The 21894-nt window shown below is 41.7% G+C and overlaps 1 protein-coding gene across 4 annotated transcripts in view; it reads right to left on the minus strand.

Moving 5' to 3' along the window:
- RHOT1 (ras homolog family member T1) overlaps nt 1–21894 on the minus strand; it is a 69030-nt gene that overhangs the window by 40537 nt on the left and 6599 nt on the right. For 3 of the 4 annotated variants that reach the window (XM_043964281.1, XM_043964279.1, XM_043964277.1), the window contains exons 2-6: nt 9820–9878; nt 7672–7753; nt 4355–4398; nt 3953–4006; nt 2752–2804 (exon numbers count right to left, since the gene is read on the minus strand). In XM_043964281.1, the coding sequence (XP_043820216.1) occupies nt 2752–2804; nt 3953–4006; nt 4355–4398; nt 7672–7753; nt 9820–9878 (292 nt within the window). The remainder of the gene's footprint in view (nt 1–2751; nt 2805–3952; nt 4007–4354; nt 4399–7671; nt 7754–9819; nt 9879–21894) is intronic. The other variant, XM_043964280.1, reaches the window with a different exon arrangement.

Raw genomic sequence — 21894 nt, forward strand, 5'->3', positions numbered from 1 at the left:
AGGACTTCCCTGGGTGGGAGACTATGCTTCCCTCTCAAAGGTACAAAAGAGAAGGTCCACTTAATGTAGAGGAATCCTTTTCAAAGCAACTCCTGTACAAAGGCTTAGCATAAGGTCCGTCCAACTTTTCAGGATGTTTATAGAAGCTGGCAGGTTGGGAAAAGCAAGGTGTTAAATGATGAATCTATGCAGCTTCTCCAAACCATTTCAATAATGGTACAGCCAAGGTATTAAGTCTGAGGTCTTAAGCATGGAAGCAAGTATCTGACCTTACTGATAAAATGATTACATCACCCAGAAACTAGTCTCTGAACTGTTTTGATCATCACAATGTGAATACCTGTATTCTAAGAAGGGGCCCGTGAAGAACCCTTGTATTTAACTCCTATTTCCTGCCAAGCATTTGCTAAATACTATTAATACAAGGACAAAAGTGGAAGGTCCCTATTCTTGAGGAGTTTACGTCTTAATGGGGAGGACAATACATGTATATGTAAGTTCACACATAACATATGCAAGATGACTACATGGTAATTTCGAGGAGGCATGTACTAGAAGATGGGGGTATGGCAACTGGAAAACACTTCACACTGAAGGTGTTATCGGAGCTGGGGGCTTAAAAAAACAATAGGGATTACAAGAGGCAGAGGTAAGAAGGGGGGCCTTCTAGACATGAGAGACAGCTGGTGCAAGGCAGAGAGATGGGAGATGAAGTCGGCTGTTCAAGGAACAGTTAGTAAGCCATTATGGCTGTAACATGGAGTATAAAGAGGGGAGTAATATATAAGAAGACTGGAAAGGAAGGCAGGGGCCAGAATGTGTAGAGATTTAAAGTCCAGTTGAGTCTGTATTTGATTGCAAAGGCAAAAGGAAGTCACAGGAGTGGGAGACTGGAGGGTAGAGAAGAATCTGATAGGATTAGACCAGCACTTCACAAAAATCACTGGGGCAGCTGCATTGAGAATGCTTTGAAGCAGAGAGAGGCTTGGGGTAGGAAGACAACACAGGAGACTATTCCAAGACTCTGCATGGAAGGGGATAAGGATCTTAATTAGGGTGGTGGCTAAATGAGTAGACAGAAGCTGAGCAGATACAAAAGATGTTGTGGAACAGAAATAGGAAAAGGAAGGACAAGGTGTAGCAGCTACTGGAATATATGGGATGCCAAAGATGACACTGAGGTTGGGTGACTGAAAGCATGGTGCTCTCAATAATAGCAGGGAAGCTCAGAAGAGGAATGGCTTTGGGGAAAAGATAAGGAGATCTCTTTGGGGAATGTTGAGTTTGAGATGCTTATGGGGGCAGCTAGGTGGCGCAGTAGATAGAGCACCAGCCCTGAAGTCAGGAGTACCTGAGTTCAAATCCGGCCTCAGACACTTACTAGCTGTGTGACCCTGGGCAAGTCACTTAACCCCAAATGCCTCACTTTAAAAAAAAAAAAAAGAGATGCTTATGGAACACCTTCTGGAAAATGTCCAACAGGCAGTTAATAATGATGGAATGGAGTTCAGAAGAGATATGAGGGTTAGATAAGCAGATCTGGAAGTCATTAGCATAGATTCAGCAACTGAACCTATGTTCACCGAAAGAATATCAAAAGAGATACAGAATGAATGGAGGGGGGCAGCTAGGTGGCCCAGTGGATAAAGCACCCGGCCCTGGATTCAGGAGGACCTGAGTTCAAATCCGGCCTCAGACACTTAACAATTACCAGCTGTGTGACCCTGGGCAAGTCACTTAACCCCAACTGCCTCACCAAAAAAAAAAACACCAGAATGAATGGAGGGCCAAGGACAGAGCTTTGGGGTATACCCACAGTTAGTGGGAATGACACAGATGATGTTTCTTTATTTCAAGTTCATACGCTTTGCCCTTCCAGCTATAGTACAAGCTCTTTTTGGATCTATCCTAATTTTTGTAGCCCTAATCACCCACAAATCAAATGTGTAACGGGTAACTCCTACGTGCTAAGTATGAGGAAGGGACTCCACAAATGGTTGCTGAATGACTCATGTGAGCAATAATCCTTGAAAAGATTTAAAAGGCTCAGAAAGTACCATTTTAGCCCATCAAAACAGCCCTGCTGTGAAAAGCTGCCCTGAGTCCATTTTAAGCTAAAACTTGGGGTATTTTTGCCTATGATGGTAATTTCATTGATGTAGGGAACTTCTGATATAGAAACTCCTTCCATGGATGCTCATCAATACAGCTTCCAGAGACATTCATGGAGGAGCCAAGTGACTTGTCTGGGACTGCACAGCTAGCTGATGCTAGATGCAGGACTCACACTCAGGTCTCCCTAATGCCAAGGAAGGCCCTCAGCCACTTACAATCCCTTTTGTCTCTATGAATGCATGGTTAGCATCCTGCTTGGGCAAAAAGCTGGGTACTTGTCTTCCTATTCCTTTATCTCTGCCCCTATGACAAAGACAGACTGACTCCCACACAAAATGTTAAATAACCTGAAGCCTACTCAGGGATGTTGGTGACCATGCAGCAGAGCACCCTTGTCCACAGCACACACACGGCCATAGGCAGAAACAGGCACAGCATTTGTACTGAGGCCACTGTGTCCATGCTGACTGAAAACCAGCCAGGAGGGCTCATGGTGTGAACTGTGCAGAGGAGGCCCTTCAGAGGCCCCAAGCTGGCCTGGCATCTCGAGATGATTCTACCACAGATTCTTGCATAGGAGCACTCTAATCAGTCTAGCAGTCAATCTCTACTTCCTGGTTTCCTCTCAGTAATTACCTGCTGTCTTTGTCTGTCCGTTCATTGATAAGAGGAATCCACCGGCTTGTTACCTAAAACAGAAGTTCAGATTATTGAGGATGATGAATTGCTATCACGCTTGGAGGGTTTGCAGAGCCCTTTCTATATATTATTTCAATGATGGTGTAAGCACCTGACTACAGAAGAGTAAGTACCACTTCAACCAAGATAAATGAGGCACCATAATAATAGCCAACACTGATACCAGGCTCTAAAGTTTGACATCTGTCCTTTCATTTAACATGACATAATTTCCATAACAATCTTGTAATGCAAATACTTTAATTAATCCTATTTTAAAGATAAGAAAACTGAGGCAGACAGGTTAAGTAACTTTCTTAGGGTCATATGGCTTGGGAGTGACTGGGACAGATTCAAACACAGACCTTCCTGATTCCCAAGTCCAAGATCTTTCCCCACTGTGACATCTATGTCCCTCAAGTCTGTGTCATGGGGTAGAGGAGTACAGAGCAGGATCGGTGTCGGCACGTACACATTACCCCTTAGGTGGCGATTAGTGGTGAAATGTACATTAGCCAGGTAAGAGTGTGGTAGGAACACTGAAATAAGCAAGTATGAATGAACCATACTATTTCTTTTGGTTTTGGTGCTGATGTTTTTCTATTTTGAGGTTTTTCGTCATTGCTCTAATTTTTCTCTTATAACATGATTAATGCAGAAATATGTTTAATGTTATTATGTGTGTGTATATATATATATAAAAATAACCTATATCAGATTACCTACTGTCATGGGGAGGGGGGAGGGAGGGGAGGGAGGGAGAAAAATCTGAAATTGGAAAGCTTGTATAAACAAAAGTTGAGAACTATCTTTACATGTAACGGGGAAAAAAATAAAATGCTTTATTAATTTAAAAAAAAAAGAAAGAAGCAAGTAGCTCCTTGGAATATGAACCCCTGAAAATGTGATTCCTGTCCAGAAATATATTAAACAATGCAGTACAACCTGCCACTAATAATACACCTATAAAAGCATCCTGACTCCCACCCCTCAACTTTCCTTTATTCTAGTCCAAGAATAATACATGGAGGAGAAGGGGAAAATCCCATCAGTGAGGCAGTTAACATTCCAGTTGAGGGTTTGTGAGTGAGAGTCCCATTTAAATTGAATCAAATCCAGGCCACAGCACAATGTCCACAAAAACTTAATACAGACATACCTTATCAATAGAATGCTTGTTGTTAACAGCATAGACTATGCAGATAACATTTGCCTGAGAGAAAAATGAAGACATTAGTAATCTCCTTTAAATCAAAACAAAATTGTAAACAGCAACAGCTCTATACCCCAATGCAACGGAGCTGATGGAGCCAACTTCAAAAAGTAGTAGAAACCCTATTGATAGGAGGGCATGAGAAAGTTCTCAAAAGCTCTGTTACATAGAGACTTGTAATTATCACATATTAAAAAGTCAGCTATCAAAATGGAATACTGGGGAAATAAGATGGGGAATAGAAAAGCAAGCTGAGGAAGAGACCACTGACCCAAGTCATTCCTTACCCTCCCCAGAAACACACACAGCTCCCCACACAAACATGCCTCACTGCATCCCTTGACTTACCTGGGAGATCTCATGATGAAGCTGTTCATCACTTTGTTCTGCTTCTACAAGTGACAGAGATGTTAACTTCCATGGAAAAAAGTGAACGGTGAATATTTTATTCTTTTTCATTAGAATTACTGAGTACACCAAGCTGCATGATCATAGTTCATTATTACACGCTATTAGGCTAGGAAATGAACAACAGGACAGGGAAGACCAGGGGACACCAAGACAGGGAATTCACTCACATAGCTGGGTTAGTAAATATTATTAAATAGAGGGGCAAGGTGTCAAGTTCAAGGAAGGCAGCAAAGGTAGGAAAGGGCAAGTAGATAGTCTAGTTCTCAATAAACAAGTTGTCCAGGGTACAAGGAATAATTAGGGAATACTGTGGGGCTAAGCAAGCAAGAAATTCAGAGTCCAGAAAAGACAGGCCACAGAGATCAGGAAGCCAGACTAAGAAACAAGGAGTCTGGGAGCCAGATGAAGGGTACCCATCAGGAGGCAAGGTCAAAGACCCTGAACAACAAAAGGTCAGGATCTAAAAAACGAGTCTAAACCACAGGCATGGGCAACCAAGAAAAATGAGACCTCACAGTGACCACAAGGTTCCCCCTCCTGCATCCTCCCTGGGGTCAGAACTGGGAAACCACTTGTTGAGGATACTTCTTGTAGAGGTTGAACTCAGTGACCTCTGAGATCCATCCCAACTCTGGATTCTAGGGGTGTGGGCAGATGGCGCCTGCAAGTGGTGGCAAATAAGTAGACCTATATTTTTCACACCTGGATATGGGAAGATCGTTGGTCAAACTATTGCTCCACTGGACAGTAAAGACTAAGAAAAAACCATTGGGCTATACAAGAGTACTTCCCTTGCCCAATACCAGTACTACAAAAGGGCTCCGTTGTACTTTAAATATTCTATTCAACCTTATTCTTAGCCTTGCCCCATTTGGACCATTGATTTCATCAGTGTGGGAAACTCCTGGTCTAGAAACTCTGTCTGCTGATGCAGATTGGTCATTCATCTGTAGCTTAGTGAGCTGCCTGGGACACAGAAAGAATAAGTGACTTGACCATGATCACATGGGTAGCAGGGCTTGAATCCAGGGCTTCTCAACTCCCCAGGGTAGCCCTCTATCCACTAAGCTGTGCTGCCTCTTCATTTTTCCATAATGAGTTTAACATATGGTGGGCTTTCAATCAGTGTCACAGACCATTAGAAGAGCTACACGATCCTTAGAGTGACAAAGATCATAGCCCTGTCTCTTCATTTTATGTCCTCTCCAGAAGGTCAGAGAGGGAACAAGTATAATTCTAAGATTACACACACCAAGAAAATGGATTTTAGGGTTGGAATGGACCTTTGGATGTAGCTAGCCCAAACCCCTCATCTTAAAGAGAAAGAACCCCAGGCCCAGACGGATTAGCTTGCCCAAGGTCACATAGAGGGAAGTAGACCCAAGATTCAAACCCAGTTGTCCTACTTCAAATCCAGGGTTCATTCTCCATAAATATAATGAAGTCAAAATAACTTTTCATTAACTTTATCTTCAGGATACTGGTTGCAAGACTGTTCACACAGAAAAATGTATCTGATCAACCAATTTCAGAGTTCTGGGCTCAGGATTAGGGAAGTTTCCTCTACTGTCAATTCACTCAAATCCTTACTACTCCTCGACTGGAAGGAAAAAAAATGAATCCCAGAAACACAAAACTGCCTCAGAAAATAACGCCGTTAATAAGAGTTTGGGCAAAGGGATTTAAGAGATTTTAAGCATGGTACTGGTATTCCTTAATGTAGTCGTAGGAATGGTTTTTAAGGAACCAGCACAAAGGCAAGTGACAAAATGACTAAAAGGGAGCAGTGATATACACAAAATTTCAAAATTTCAGTTAAAAAAGCAAATACGTGATTTTAAGTTGGTCAAAATGCTATAATATCAATTGGGAAGCAGGTTGACAAAGTAATAAATTTTGAACCAAGGCTCAAAGTTGGTCCTTTTCCTAATCCATGGCATTCATCATATAAACCACCAGAAGGTGTGACAAATTTTGGACTTCGTGTTGTAAACACCCTAAATCAACTCGGGTAAAGCCTTAAATCTGAATTTCAACTCAGCACTTATGTTCCTTCCAGGTGACAAATGAATGAGATAAAGGATCATCTGCTCCTACATGGCAAGGACCCTGGACAGAGCCTACTGCAGTGTAATGGAATTTATTAATTTGATCTTTGACAATGCTATGCTAAGGTTTAGTAAAAATACAGCAATTCAAACAGTTAAAGAAGAGAATCCAGCTTTCCAGACCATAGTCCAGAATCCAGTTTTTCCAGACCAGAATCCAGACCAGAGTCCAGAATCCAGTTTTCCAGACCAGAATCCAGTTTCCTCCTGATGACATCTTACCACTTCAAGAAGACAGGAGAACTCAGAGACTTTATATGAACTATTTTGTTTTGTTAGTTTTTACTATCTCCTTTCTGTTATAATATACACTATCTGTAACATGTACTCTCTGCAGAGGCTCTCCCTTTGCAAGACTAATGTCAAAGCGTCAGTTCATGAGGACAAAAAAAAATCGCCCCTCTGAACAAAACTTTCCTCTCTTCCTGTTTTATATTGTTGTTCACACATTATTAGTTAGCAATAGTTATTATATTCTTTTTATTGTTCCGTCAAGGAAATATTTTGTTTCTTGAGGAACAAAAGGGGGGAATGTGGTAAAAAGTTTTAACAGTCGGTTAGCAATAATGGAGAGACATCAGTTTTTTTAAGGACCACCCTTTCGGGGAGGAGACCAACGGCATGAGCTACGCACGACAGTCGGCCTGCTAGCACTCCACTTCCGGGGTGCGAGCTTATAAGGCAAGGAGAGAACGGAAGTGGGAGCTTTTTCCTGCTCTGCTGGTCTCCTGACTGCGCTGCACAGACAGACGCTGACTGTAGTTTGACTCGGCCCAGCTCACAGTTAGCAGCAGCACGCGCTTGACTCAGTCTCTCTCTCCCCAAAGGTGGCCTTGGGCTTTTGGTGAGTTTTATATGGAATATAGACTAAGCTTAGACTTAAGACGATTTGTATTGTATTTCTACTTTCCTATCCCTCTAATCAACATCACCTTGTAACTACCATACAATAAAGCTCTAACTAGAAAACCAGAAGCTTCTTCCATTTACTAGTCTGGGAGATAAATTAAAGGAAAGGTTAAAGAGGGGAGATTTATGATCTAATATCCAATTTTAGATCTCACAGCAGCATGCCCCTTAATTAGATGCTCAGTTAATAATGTACAGAAGAAAACCAGAAAGTTTTACTGACAGTAGATTCATTACCTGAGTAATCGACTATGTGTGTTGGAACTCTCTCAGGTGTAACATCAGCTGGAATGGTGATTTCTTCTGCCCGTGGAGGAACCTTAGTTTGCAAACAAACATTGAAAAAGAAAATACTTCAGAGAAAGACAATCAGAGCCTATTCATAAATGCTGGAATCTGTTAGCCTGTTTTACACATATTCCAAAAGGCAACATTCCAGCTATATTTTCAAAGAACCACTGGATCTCAAAATTAGAGCTGGAGGGGACCCTCGGGCCATTAATGGCAATTCCCTCCTTTTACACATGAGGTAACAAGCTGAGAGAAGGTAAGAGACTTGCCCAGGGTCAATTCTTTTTTTTTTTTTTTTTAGTAAGGCAATTGAGGTTAAGTGACTTGCCCAGGGTCACACAGCTAGTAAGTGTTAAGTGTCTGAGGCCAGATTTGAACTCAGGTACTCCTGACTCCAGAGCCGGTGCTCTATCCACTGCACCATCTAGCTGCCCCCCAGGGTCAATTCTTAATCCTTTGTTTTACTAGAGATGCAAATCTATGTAAGATGAACTTATCAAAATGTGTTTTTATAAAGGGTGCAATTTTATTTATGATATTCTATGTAATAAGAATGCTCATGATGCCATTTATGGATATTGATTCACATGAGAAAAGTGAAGATTCAGAATCTTTAAAGCTCTTTTATTTTATTATATAAAGGGTTGCGCTGATGTAAGGAATCCCCAAAATGAACTGTGCATAGGCTTGTATACTCTCAAATCACATTATCTGCTCAAAGACTCAGTATGTTTATGTGTTCAAGAGTAAGTCAATCAATTCAACTTAAAAATTATGTATTGATTTTTATTTTCAACTGATAAGTACCCCCGTGCAACACTTTCAATTACTAAAACCCCAAATATGAACACAGTCTTGCTAGGTTAAATCACCCCAAAAGACATTCATATACCAGGTAAGACTATCAAACAATGTGACTGCCTTCTGAGAGGAACATGAAATGTGGCTCATGACTCAATAATCACATCTCATATGACCTTTGGCATTACAAAACGCCACAAAGTAAAACACAAATTTTAAAATAAAACTCCCCATTCAATATGCTAATGAAAACACCTCGTGTTGCATTCTAATTCAAACAATTGTATGTGTTAGAGCAGGTGTAGCAGGGGCTTGTAGGGGTACCAAAAAGAAGCTGCAGAACTACACTCCCCACCCAGCTTCCCCTTCTTCCCCAAACCACACAAGGTTTTGGGTAGAGGTAGGAAGAACAAGAGACGAAATTTAAACATTATTGTTCTCTTCTCATGATGTAAAGGCAACAATGGATTTTCTTTTTTTTTTCGGTGAGGCATTTGGGGTTAAGTGACTTGCCCAGGTTCACACAGCTAGTAAGTGTTAAGTGTCTGAGGCTGGATTTGAACTCAGGTCCTCCTGAATCCAGGGCCGGTGCTCTATCCACTGCACCATCTAGCTGCCTCGCAACAATGGATTTTCAAAGGCTATGGCAGAAACATTCAGGCCTAGCAATGGGCTGTACTGTTTATCTATCATAAAAGGGCCAACACACAGTTGAGTGAAGTTCACTACCGAACAGCTGGCTATCAAATGAGGAAATTTTTGGCCACAGCAATTCACCAAAGCCATTGGCTGAGATGTGGAGAGGTTAAGGTCTGTGTCAATGAAAGAAGTATCCACAACGATTAAAGCACAGACTTTTTAGAAGAAAAATACACAAATCATAATTAACACAACCACCTCCTACATTTGTTTTGATACTTCAAGTTTTCTAAGATTTCTATAGACATTATTTCATTTGAACCTTACAATAACCCATGAGATAGGCAAGATAGGTATTAATATCCTCATTTGATAAATAGAAAAACTGAGGCTGAGGATGTGAAGTGGCCTGCTCAAAGCTTACACCCAGTAACAAGGGCTTAGACTAAAAGTTATAACACTTTAAAGTAACTGTCTATGGGTTAACATCACCCTTAAAAATTATACTGCTCAAAATGAAGTAAATTGAACCCCCCCCCAAAAAAAATCCCAACTCAATATAGTCATTGCATTTTACCTCAACTTGGACAAAATCTGAGCAATGTTTAATCTCTGTGGAAATAAGATATTAAAGGAAAAATCAGGATGCTTTACCTCTTCTGGGAATTCTTCACTAACCAGAGACATGATAAGTGATGTCTTCCCAACTCTGGCTGTGAAAAGAAAAAATCCTTACGTGAATGGAGCATGTAAGTGCTACATGGAAAAAAAGATGAAAGAATCACATTTTCAGAGAGAGGGGTTTCAATTCTATAGAACTCACCCCAAGATTCCGGCAATTCCTCTATCTACCACAACTTCTCATCCTTCTACCTCTCTTCTTCCATTATTCCCCCCATGCCTGTTCTTTACCTTCTTCATGAACTAAGGTCCTTGAACTTCTCCCTATATACTTCCAGTCTATATTTACCTTGCTCTGATTTCATTTCCCCTCCTACCTCATCTTGACTGAATATGTCAGTCATGTGAATAATGCCATCCTTCCACCCTCTACCCCTTGGCCTTTTTGGCCCTGTTGGCCTCTCGTTCTGGATTGGGCAGAGCAAAGTTGTTTCATCAAGGCAAAGAGACCAGGTAATCTAGCCTGCTACCTTGTGCTTCCTCTGTTCAAACTCTAGAGCCACTAAACATTTCCGAAAGAATCAAAATCATACTGACAGCCTCCGCAAACTTACTGATATAAACTGGGTCTTCTGCTGCATGACCATACTGATGCTCATTCATTCTATTCCATGACCTAAAAATGCTCTTCCAAATCTCTTCAAACCCCAACTCTCCTTCTGCTCCCCTCATCTTTGGTACATGAAAAGTCTCATCCCATACAATCTCAAGTCTCTGCTCCATTCCTCCAGAGCTCTTAATATCCTCATCTGGTCTGGGGGCTCATCCTTCATTCACCCCCCCTTATTGCCACTATACCTTCTATCTGTACCCCCTTCATCCTATCACCTCTGGTTTAGGTCCAAATACTAGCTCTGCCTCTTGGACAAGACATTTCCTATCTCTGGGCCTCAGGTCTCTTCTCTGTAAAACGAGGTGTTAGACTAGATGATGCCTAAGGTAACCAGTCTCCTTGCTTCAAGGCTCTTCCCATTCCAATCCATCTTCTACACAGCCATCCAAGTGATTCTCATAAAGTGCAGGCCATACCACATCACCCCCTAAACAAGCAGCTCCAGGGGCTCCAGATTTTCTCCAGGATCAAATAGAAAAATCCTCTGTCTTGCACTTAAAGCCCTTCCCTCCCTCCCTCCCTCTCCAGTCTCCTGATGCCCATTCTCTCCACAGGTCCGGGTGATCCAGCCACGCTGGTCACATAAGACACTCCTGACTGTCCCCTATGCCTGGAATCCTCTCCCTTCTCACCTCCTCCACCTCTACCGTCCTTGAAGGTTCCTTCAAGACTCAGCTCCAATTCTACCTTCTGAAAGAGGCTCGTCTGGCCCCGCTCCAGCACCTCTATCTTCTATCCGAATGGGACTGACCAACCGTGGGATACCATCCATGTCTTCTCAATTACTTTGCTCCATTAAATATTTCATCTAGCACGTTCGTTGTTCCTTTCTACTGACACCTTCTCTTCAACCTATTCCAATCCCCCTTTTCCTTAAAAAACAACAACAAACAACCTACAAACCACCTTGTCCTTACTAAGCCCACAATGACCATCCCCTCTTCACTTCCTGCCTCACTTCTAGAAAAGTATACACACTTGCTACCAAAGCCTGCTGCCTCCAATTCCTCACCACCCCCTTGCTACCAAGCTCCTCAACATGGAATGCAATGGCTTCATCTTCCTTAAGCTCTTCAGCATTTGACGCTGTGCTACTCAGTCCCTACTTCATGACACCCCCCCTGCCTTGACCCCTGTGTCTCAGTCCCCCAAGGCTCTGCAACTCTAATCGCCCTTTGGCAGGCCCCTCCTCCCCCTTGCTCCATACACCCCCCAAGGTTCTGTCCTTCACTCCCTTCTTTTTTCACTCAATAGTCTCTCTTTCCGTGATTTCATTTTCTCGTGGCTTCAATCGTTAAGTAGTTCCACCTCTGCCCCTAACCTCCAGTCGGGGCTTCAGTCCCATTATTCCCAACTCTACAAGGAAATCTCTCTGGCACATCCAAAATTAAACTCCTCTCCTCCCCTCAGTCATCCAGGCCTGGAACTTCACACTTGTCTTTGACGCTCCCTTGTTCCTAATTCCATGGGATTATAAACTAGGGCTGAAAAGTGAGTTAGGAGACATCAATCTAGTCCAGCTCCCTCATTTTACAGATAGGGTAACTGAGGCCCAGAAAGGTTAAATGAATTGCACAGCTTGTAAATCAAGATTTGAATTCTTCTTATGGGGGGCGGCTAGGTGGCGCAGTGGATAGAGCACCGGCCCTGGATTCAGGAGGACCTGAGTTCAAATCTGACCTCAGACACTTAACACTTACTAGCTGTGTGACCCTGGGTAAGTCACTTAACCCCAATTGCCTCACTAAAAAAAAAAAAAAAAAAACAAGTTATTTGGAGGGGGCAGCTAGGTGGCGCAGTGGATAAAGCAACAACCTTGTATTCAGGAAGACCTAAATTCAAATCCAGCTTTAGACATTTGACTCTTACTAGCTGTGTGACCCTGGGCAAGACACTTAACCCCAATTGCCTCACAAAAAAAAATAATAAATTAAAGAATGAATTCTTATTGTACTTTGTGGCCTCCCAGTCTCAGCTGATCTTACCCCCACAATCTCTGGAATTAGTTCTCTATTATCCATTCCTGCAGTCACAATTGTCCTTTGGGCCTTTATCTCTTCTCACCTAAACCATTTTAATAGCTTTATATTTGGTCTTACCACTTCCATGAAAAGAAAAGCTCTCTCAATCGTCTCTCATATATCTACTTGGCATATTACTACTCTGATCATATCATGTCTCTCTTCAAAATCCTTCTCTGACTCCCTACTGCCTTCCAAATAAAGTATCATCTTCTGATCCTGGCATTCGAAGCCTTCTGCTCTCACCCCAGTGTCATTTTCCAGCCTTAACCCATGCCGCTCCCATTCACATATACTGCATTCCAACCAAACTGGACTATTCTGTAGTCTCATTCTTTTCAGATGTCCATTTCAATACTTCTCAATGGTGGCTAATTAATATAGAGGTAAGAAGTCATTCAAATTGTAAGTGATAGGGGGCTGCTAGGTGGCACAGTGGATAAAGCAGTGGATTCGGAAGGACCTGGGCTCAAATCCAGCCTCAGACACGTGACACTTACTAGCTGTGTGACCCTGGGCAAGTCACTTAACCCTCATTGCCCCACCAAAAAAAAAAAAAAGAAAGAAAAAGAATTATTTAAATTGTAAGTGATAATAATCTAATGATATCTACAACCTAACTACACAAAAGGGTTTAATTTAAAAAAAAAAAAAAGAACCTACAGACTCTGTACCTGTCTTTTTCCTCTCCTCCTCTCACCCCTTCTCCTGCTTGGGTCCTTGCTCACAAGGCTGCTTTTAGTTCTCACAGCTCTTGAGATGCTGTAGAATCAGACTACCCACTCAAAAACAGAGTGTCTAAGAGAAGCGAGGCGGTGCCAAACCATCTCCGGGTTGAAGTGAGGCAGGATGGGGAAAGTGAGAAAGAGCATACAGATTTCCCTGCCCATCTTCCCTACCCCCCTGGTCATGATCTCCATAACTCTGGTTTCTTCTGTTTGCTCAAACTGTCCAGCGTGGTAGGCCTGAGTCTGGACTGCTGCTGTAGAGTACTTTTATGGCAAGCTTTGGAATCCATCTGATAGAATAACTGCTGCAGCTGTGAATGAGCTCCCCTTTCCCTTTCCCTTCAGCATGACTTTTGGATGTACTACCAAGACCAGGAGTTTCATTCAAAGGCTCTGGGCTATGCTGCCTTCTTATCTATATTCACTGTGGGGCACTACTGGTCTAATTTTAATGCTCGGGACAAGAAGGGGGTAGCAGTTTATATAAAGACTATTTTACATGAACTGAGACCATAGAGATTCCATCAGGCACCGTAAAGGATGGAGATACTTCATTAAGGTTAATACTTTTCTTCTCCTTCTCTCTCTTCCTTTATACCTCTTACTATGCACAGTGAGTAGAACATTGGGCCTGAGTCAGGAAGACTCATTTTCTTGAGGCCTCATGGGAGCAGCTAGGTAGCACAGTGGATAAAGCACCAGCCCTGGATTCAGGAGGACCTGAGTTCAAATCCTGCCTCAGACACTTGACACTTACTAGCTGTGTGACCTTGGGCAAGTCACTTAATCCCCATTGCTCCCCCCAAAAAAATCTGGCCTCAGACACTTACTAGCTGTGTGACCCTGGGCAAGTCACTTAACCCTGTTTGTCTCAGTTTCCTCATCTGTAAAATGAGCTGGAGAAGGAAATGGCAAATTACTCCACTATCTTTGCCAAGAAAACTCCAGTGGAGTCATGAACAGACACTACTGAAACAACTGAACAACAAAACTTTACTTTCAACTGAGTACCATGCAGAAGTATATTATTATTGTTGGTTTTGTGCACCTATCGAAAATGTTTCAGATTCTTAATTAAAAAAAAGATTAAATGAACATGTTATATTTCTTTAAAACAACTAAAGTAATTAAGTTGGGACTTTAGATAAAGCATTACATAGAAGGCTACATACATCAGAGAACCTCAAAATTATTTTATTTCTGTAGATCAGTGTTCCTCAATGATTTCAAACATACATATAGTCCTGGTTTTCGTATGTTATTTCATTTTTTTCATCATTTTTTTTCTTTTCTTTTTTTTTTTTTTGCGGGGCAATGGGGGTTAAGTGACTTGCCCAGGGTCACACAGCTAGTAAGTGTCAAGTGTCTGAGGCCGGATTTGAACTCAGGTACTCCTGATTCCAGAGCCGCTGCTCTATCCACTGCGCCACCTAAGCTGCCCCCTATTATTTCATTTGATCCTTACAACTACCCTATAAGAAACACACTACAAGTATTTTTAGTACTGTTTTAGAGATGAGAACTTACATACTACTTCTGCCTTGATTGATCACTGAAATAGGCTCCATCTGCATTCTTGGAACCCAATGACCCACCTATGTAGTTATGCTGATCTCTTGAGTCCTGTGCTCCCATTTATATTTATGATAATGATGTACCCTCTTCCTTTTACTAAATGACCTTCTAGTCATGATTACCCCAGTCCAGATCCATGGTACTAAACAAGCTTCAGGTACCAACTTACTACATCTTACCAAAATTCAAGCCCAAGAACATTCATATTCACAAACTCTGAAATTCCTTCACATGATCATAATCTGTTGTCATTCTACCTCTTTCTGTGTCTTGAAACTCTAAAGCTTGGGGAGGCTAGGCGGCACAGTGGACAGAGCACCGGCCCTGGATTCAGGAGGACCTGAGTTCAAATCCAGCCTCAGACACTTAACACTTACTGGCTGTGTGACCCTGGGCAAGTCACTTAACCCCAATTGCCTCACCAAAAAAGAGAGAGAGAGAGAGAGAGAGAGAGAGAAACTCTAAAGCCTGTTCTCCATCCTCACTGAGACACCCAATCCCTCATATATCTTCCAGGCTGTCCTCCCTTCTATCTCTCCCCTTCCCCATCTTCACTGTTCTCTTCTCTGGAGCCCCTTGACTATCTTATTGACTATCCTGCCCTGCCAAACCCCAGCCTTGGATTACTCCCATGGTCCATTCCCTTCTCTCCTATTCATATGTTGCTTAATAAAGTTGGAGAAAATTGGGAAAACATCCTGATTGGGTCCACTATAAACTTATATTACATAATCTAAACTGGGTCCTCACTAAAATAAGACAATCCCTTTATACCTCCTTAATCAATTCACAATCCCACTCACTCCAGGGGTTCTCAATCTCTCCTTAAGCCTCCCATAGCTTCTCCCCCCATCTTCTCAACTGAAAACCCTAATGCCATCTCCCAGAGCCCTTCACCCCTACTCATCTCGGCATCAGTCAGGTGTGCTCTGCTACTCTATCCTTCTTTACCCCTTTTTCACAAGAGGTGGCCCTTCTTGTCAAGAGATCCCACCATCCCATCTTCTCCAGCAGATTGTCCCCTCTCACCATACTCCCTCAATAATCTTTAATCTCTACTTCCTACTGTTTCCTTAATGCCTACAAACACAGTCACATCTCCTCTATCTTCAAAAAACCCTCCCTTGGTTATTCCATTCTGGTTAGTTTTTAGCGTAATCTCTTGAGAAAGTCATCTCCAATCAACTTCCACTTCCTTTCCTCTCGCTCTTTTAATCCTCTGTAGTCTGGCTTCCAAAATGATCATTCAACCAAAACTGTTCTCTCCAGAGTTACCAATGAATTCTCTAAATCCTCATCCTTCTTGACCTCTCTGCAGTATCTGGTATTGTCTATCACCCTCTTCTCTTTGATACGCAATTCTTTCTAGGTTTTTAGGACCCTACTTTCTTCTAGTTGTCCTTCTACCTGTTGGACTGCTCCTCAGTCTTCTTTGCTGGATCTTCATCCAAGTCACATCCCCCAGACAAGAGTGTCCCCCAAAGTTCTGTCTTGGGTCCTCTTCTCTATTTATACTATTTTCCTTGATCTCATCAGTTTTCATGGATTCAATTATTATCTCTATAAAGATGATTCTCGGGCAACTAGGTGGCACAGTGGATAGAGCACTGGCCCTGGATTCAGGGGGACCTGAGTTCAAATCCGGCCTCAGACACTTGACACTATCTGTGTGACCCTGGGCAAGTCACTTAACCCCAATTGCCTCACCCCCCCCAAAAAAAATGATTCTCAGATCTACTTATCAGCTCCTAACTTCTCTCCTGACTTCTAGTCTCACACCTCCAAATGCCTAATGGACATCACAAACTAGATGTTCTGCAGACATTATGAACTCAACAGGTCAAAAACTGAACCCAATCTTCCCCACCCAAATCCTCAATTCTTCCTAACTTTCCTGTTACTGCCAACCTCAACTCCTTACTATCACCCCCACATCCAACCAGTTGTCAAGGCCAATAACTGCTCTCTTATATGTCCCCTTCTCTCCTCTGACTCTACCACCACTTTACTATGGGCCCTCGTCCCTTCATGCCCAAACTCTCACAATATCCTACTGCTTAGTCTCCCTGTCTCGAGTCTCTCCCTACTGTAGTCCATCCTCCACTCAGCTATCAAACTGATTTTCCAAAATCATTAGGTCTATCACCTTCCTTACTAAATAAACTCCAGTAGCTCCTCATTACCTCTGGGATCAAACAGAATACTCTGTTTAGCTTTTGAAGCCCTTCATCACCTGGCCCCTTCCTACCTTCCCAGTCTTACTCCTCCTCCTCCCTATGTACTTTTTGATTCAGTGACACAGGCCCCCTTACTGTTACTTGAATAAGACAATTCATCTGACCTGTAGCATTTTCAATGGCTGACCCTCATGCCTGAAATTCTCTCATTCCTACTTCCTGGTTTTCTTCAAGCCTCAGGTAAAGTCTCACCTTCTTCAAGTTTTTTCTAATCTTCCATAACCTTACTTTCTTCCCTCTAAGATGATCTCCAATTTATTCTGTATAGATTCTGTCTGTACATACTTGTTTGCATGTTGTCTCCCCCAATAGACTCTGAGCTTCTTAAAAGCAAGAACTGTTGATTTTTCTTTGCGTCTCGATCACTTAGCACAGTGCCTAGCACATAAGCACTTAATAAATGCTTTATGAGTGAATAACCTGCTGAGAGCATCCTGAGCCCTAGCCCTTGACTATAATTACCAATGTTTTCAAGAGACCAGAGTCCATAAAACTGAATTTCACAGTGTATCCCAAGGAAAAGAGAATGCTCCAGGTAAGACAGGGCACTCAGAACTGTGCCTTGCCATGTGGTTTATGGCCCTCGCAGTTTTTCCTGGGTCAGCTCATTCCTGCCTGTCTCTCCGACCCCTTTATTCTTTTCTACCCCTTTCCTGGAGCCTACATGGCTGGGAGCACGACAAAGAAGGATTGTAGGACCTCAGAGTTCTATTCTCTTATAGGATCAGAGTTCTAAAGCTGGGGAGGCCAGAGAAGTGATCCAGTTTGCCGTTGAGGAAACAGAAGCCCAAAGAAGTTCAATTACTTGCCCGAGGTCACAGATCCTGTAAATCCAAGTTCAGCACTTTTCCCACTGTACCTCACTGCCTCCCAGCATGACCTCAGCCAAGCCACAATCTCCCTGGGTCTCAGTGTATTAATTCTTCTTTTAAAACTAGCATTTATTAAGTGCCTACTATGTGCCAAGTGCCATGATACAAAGATAGGCATACAAAGGGATACAAAGAAGGACAAAAAATATTCCCTGCTCTCAGGAAGCTCAGAGTCTAATGGGAGGTGAGGGTGGGGAGGGAGATATAACACACAAACAGCTATATACCAACAAGCTATTCAGTGTATTAATTCTTTTTTTTTTTTTTTTTTTTTGCGGGGCAATGGGGATTAAGTGACTTGCCCATGGTCACACAGCTAGTAAGTGTCAAGTGTCTGAGGCCGGATTTGAACTCAAGTACTCCTGAATCCAGGGCTGGTACTTTATCCACTGCGCCATCTAGCTGCCCCCCAGTGTATTAATTCTTTTTTTTTTTTTTTTTTTTTGCGGGGCAATGGGGGTTAAGTGACTTGCCCAGGGCCACACAGCTAGTAAGTGTTAAGTGTCTGAGGCTGGATTTGAACTCAGGTACTCCTGAATCCAGGGCCAGCGCTTTAACCACTGCACCATCTAGCTGCCCCCAGTTTATTAATTCTTAAAATAGAGGTGAACAAAATTGCCACTGCGGCCTCAGAGTGAATCACAGCATGTTAATTCTATGATTCACATCCTTGTGGTGCTGAGATGTTCTGCAAAAATGAGGGAATATCAACTCTATATGATCTAAGAAAAATTCATGTTTGACCAAAAATTGTAACAAGTCCATGCTACATACTTTGAGAATTTCTTCAGGGCTGCCAACTTCTACTGGCACCAACTGGATAATGGCTTAACTGTAATCCCTCAACATAATGGAGTATCACTGAGCCACAAGCAATTCAGAGAAGCAAGGGAAAACTTATGAACAGTGAAATAAGCAGAGGCAAGAAAACATAACATACAAACTGACGATAATGGTAAAAGAAAACAAACAAAGAAACAGCTGGATGCTGTGGAATGCTCCCAAGAAGAAAATTAAATGCATTTTCTTACTTGGAGAGGTGGGGAACTATGGGTATGGAATATTAACCATACCATCAGATAGAGTGACATATTAAAAGATTTTGCTGAACTGTTTGTTTGTTTTTCTTTAAAAAGGAACTGTTAAAAGGGATGACTCACTGGGTAAATGAGGGGGACAATATATTTTTAAATAAAGGTGATATAAAAACTAAATCAAAATATATTTTAAAAACAACTGCCATCATGATCTTATTTTAAAAGGGCATTTAATTCTAATAAACTCCAGAAGCCTAAACCATGAGCCAATTCAACCTGCCCTTCACCTCAGAAGGACTAGTATACTCTAATCCTACAGGCCCATTTATGATAGAGGATCATGCCTCCAGATGAGGCATCAGGGCTTATTTATTTCAGTTTCAATGATCCCAGAATTTGTTTCATCTGTGCAAATGATGCAATTTATAGAAGGTTTTGAAGTACAGATAAATAATTTATGAAGTGTAATGCATAATAAAAAATACTGCCATCTTTTAAAAATGCAAAATTCACATGCCACTTAAAAGCCATCAATAATATGAACTATTTTACCAAATTACATGGTCTCTGAAACAAACAATATTGCCAATGGATCCTCCCACCCACCCAAATGAAACTAGTGCACTAATTAGCTATGAGATCCCCAAGTGGTCATCTGGAGGGATTTTTAGAGCACACTGGTAATTCTTATATGAGAATTTCCAGAATATCCATGTTATACTGGGTCCCAGCAGGATGAGGCTGGTTACAAGACTTGTAATAGAGCTAGGTCCTGTTTAGTGTGTAATTTAAGATTCTAAATGTGGATTCTAATCTGTTCCCCCAGTTTTGGGGGGAAACTGACTAAAATCACTGATAAAACGAGTTTAGGTTTTTAAGGGTTTATTGGAAAATAGAAAGAAAAAGATTGAGAAACAGAATTCCAACAGCCTGGCATTCCTATCTTTCCTCAAATTTCCTGTGAAGTCCTCTGCCGCCACCACCACCAAGTCAGGAACCCAAAAGCCCAAGAGCTCTCCGGGCAGGCTCCCTTTCCTCCTTCCTGTCTCCTCCCAGAAAATAGGAGGCTCCTCAAGTTGATTGGCTGGTAGCCTTGATAGATAGCACCCATGAGCAAACGTCATTTCCTGACACCAAGGAAAAGCCACAATGTCTGAGGCATTTTCCTCATGGTGGAGCTTTCCCACAGCAAGTCTCCAGTAGGTGGCATCATTCCAATCATTACATTAGTGAGAATAATAAATTCCTAAAGTGGTCACATGTATTTGAATTCTCACTATTCAAAGATATAATTATGTAAAATATAGAAACTAGTTCAAACCCAGTGGAAATATGTAGCACAAATTCAAATAATGCAACCACTTCATGGGAATTCATTATTTACACTAATCAAGCCCTGGCTATATAGTTACACCAGTAAGATCTGATGTCTATTGAATCTGATTAGTAAAAAGTCATAACCAAGGGGGGCAGCTAGGTGGCACAGTGGATAAAGCACCAGCCCTAGATTCAGGAGGACCTGAGTTCAAATTTTACCTCAGACACTTGACACTTACTAGCTGTGTGACCCTGGGCAAGTCACTTAACCCTCACTGACCCGCCAAAAAACAAAACGAAAAAAAGAAGAAAGAAGAAAACCCTGCTATCAAAAAGCCTACCTTCTACTGAGAGAACATGTCTGTCTATCAGTATGTATGCGTAGAATAACAAGATCGCTTAGGGAGGGCATTAGCATTTGGGGAAATCAGGAAAGGCTGCATGTAGAAAATGGTACTTTAGTCTCTAAGTCACAGGTAAGGATGAAGTGAATTGTGAACATGGAAGATTACCACTGCACATGAGGAACAGCAAACTTAGCAGGATCATTGGAAAGGAAAAGGAATGGGAAATAACATGTAATGGGGCTGAAAAAAGTAGATCGAGGCCAAGTTTAAGTTACTTTAAAAGCCAAAAAGAGGATTTTCTATTTTGTCTTGGAAGCTAAAGGAAGGGCATGGAGTTTATTGAGTTAGGGAGTGACATAATCAGACTCATACTTAAAGGAAATCCTTTGGCAGCTCTGAAGGAAGGTAGTCACTGTGGGACTAGTGAAAAAGGAATGGAGAAATGGAAAAACCTGGTAACTAAAAGGAAAGGGGAGGAAGAGTGAAGAGCTGATAACACAAGTATGTCTGAATTTTCTTAGACTCTATCAAAGCTTAAACATTACACTCAGCACCTAAGTTCCTATAGATTACGTTTCTGGGCATTTTGAATGGCTTCAAAAAGACTTAATCATAATTGTTAGTTTCTTTACAATGTGCATAGATAGTTGCATGTTTAGCTTACATATTTGCATTAAAATGTGTTAACCTGGGGCAGCTAGGTGGCTTGCAGTGGATAAAGCACCAGCCCTGGAGTCAGGAGGACCTGAGTTCAAATCCAGCCTCAGACAATTGACACTTACTAGCTGTGTGACCCTGGGCAAGTCACTTAACCCCAATTGCCTCACTTAAAAAAAAAATGTGTTAACCCCCCCATTTTCAGCTCTTACATTTTTGATTTTACTTGGTTTGATATAGTTGATGTTCAACTGTGACACAAAGAGCTACAGAAAGAGGCCTAATTATTTTGTAAAATTATATATAATACAACAGGATTTTAATTGGCACTGTCTTTTAGTGTTCAACATGGTACAATATATTAACAATTCAAATAATCTATTCTTTAAGACAACCAATTATTATGTAAGGGGAAAAATCTCAAGTACCTTCCTTCCACATTTATTTTATTGATTTAATTTCTTGTTTAACACGGATAAATTATTTTATCACTAGAAAGCCTTCTGATGCTCAAGTTCTCTATTTAAAAAAAAAAAATGCCATTCAGAGCCATAAAGCCAGAAACCTGTCTTGAAGAGGTAAGAATATAAAATCTGATGACTTTACTCATGTGGATTTTAGAGTGTACTCTATCTCTATATAAC

The sequence above is a fragment of the Dromiciops gliroides genome, chromosome 4, assembly GCF_019393635.1.
Source record: "Dromiciops gliroides isolate mDroGli1 chromosome 4, mDroGli1.pri, whole genome shotgun sequence".
NCBI classification, from domain to species: domain Eukaryota; kingdom Metazoa; phylum Chordata; class Mammalia; order Microbiotheria; family Microbiotheriidae; genus Dromiciops; species Dromiciops gliroides.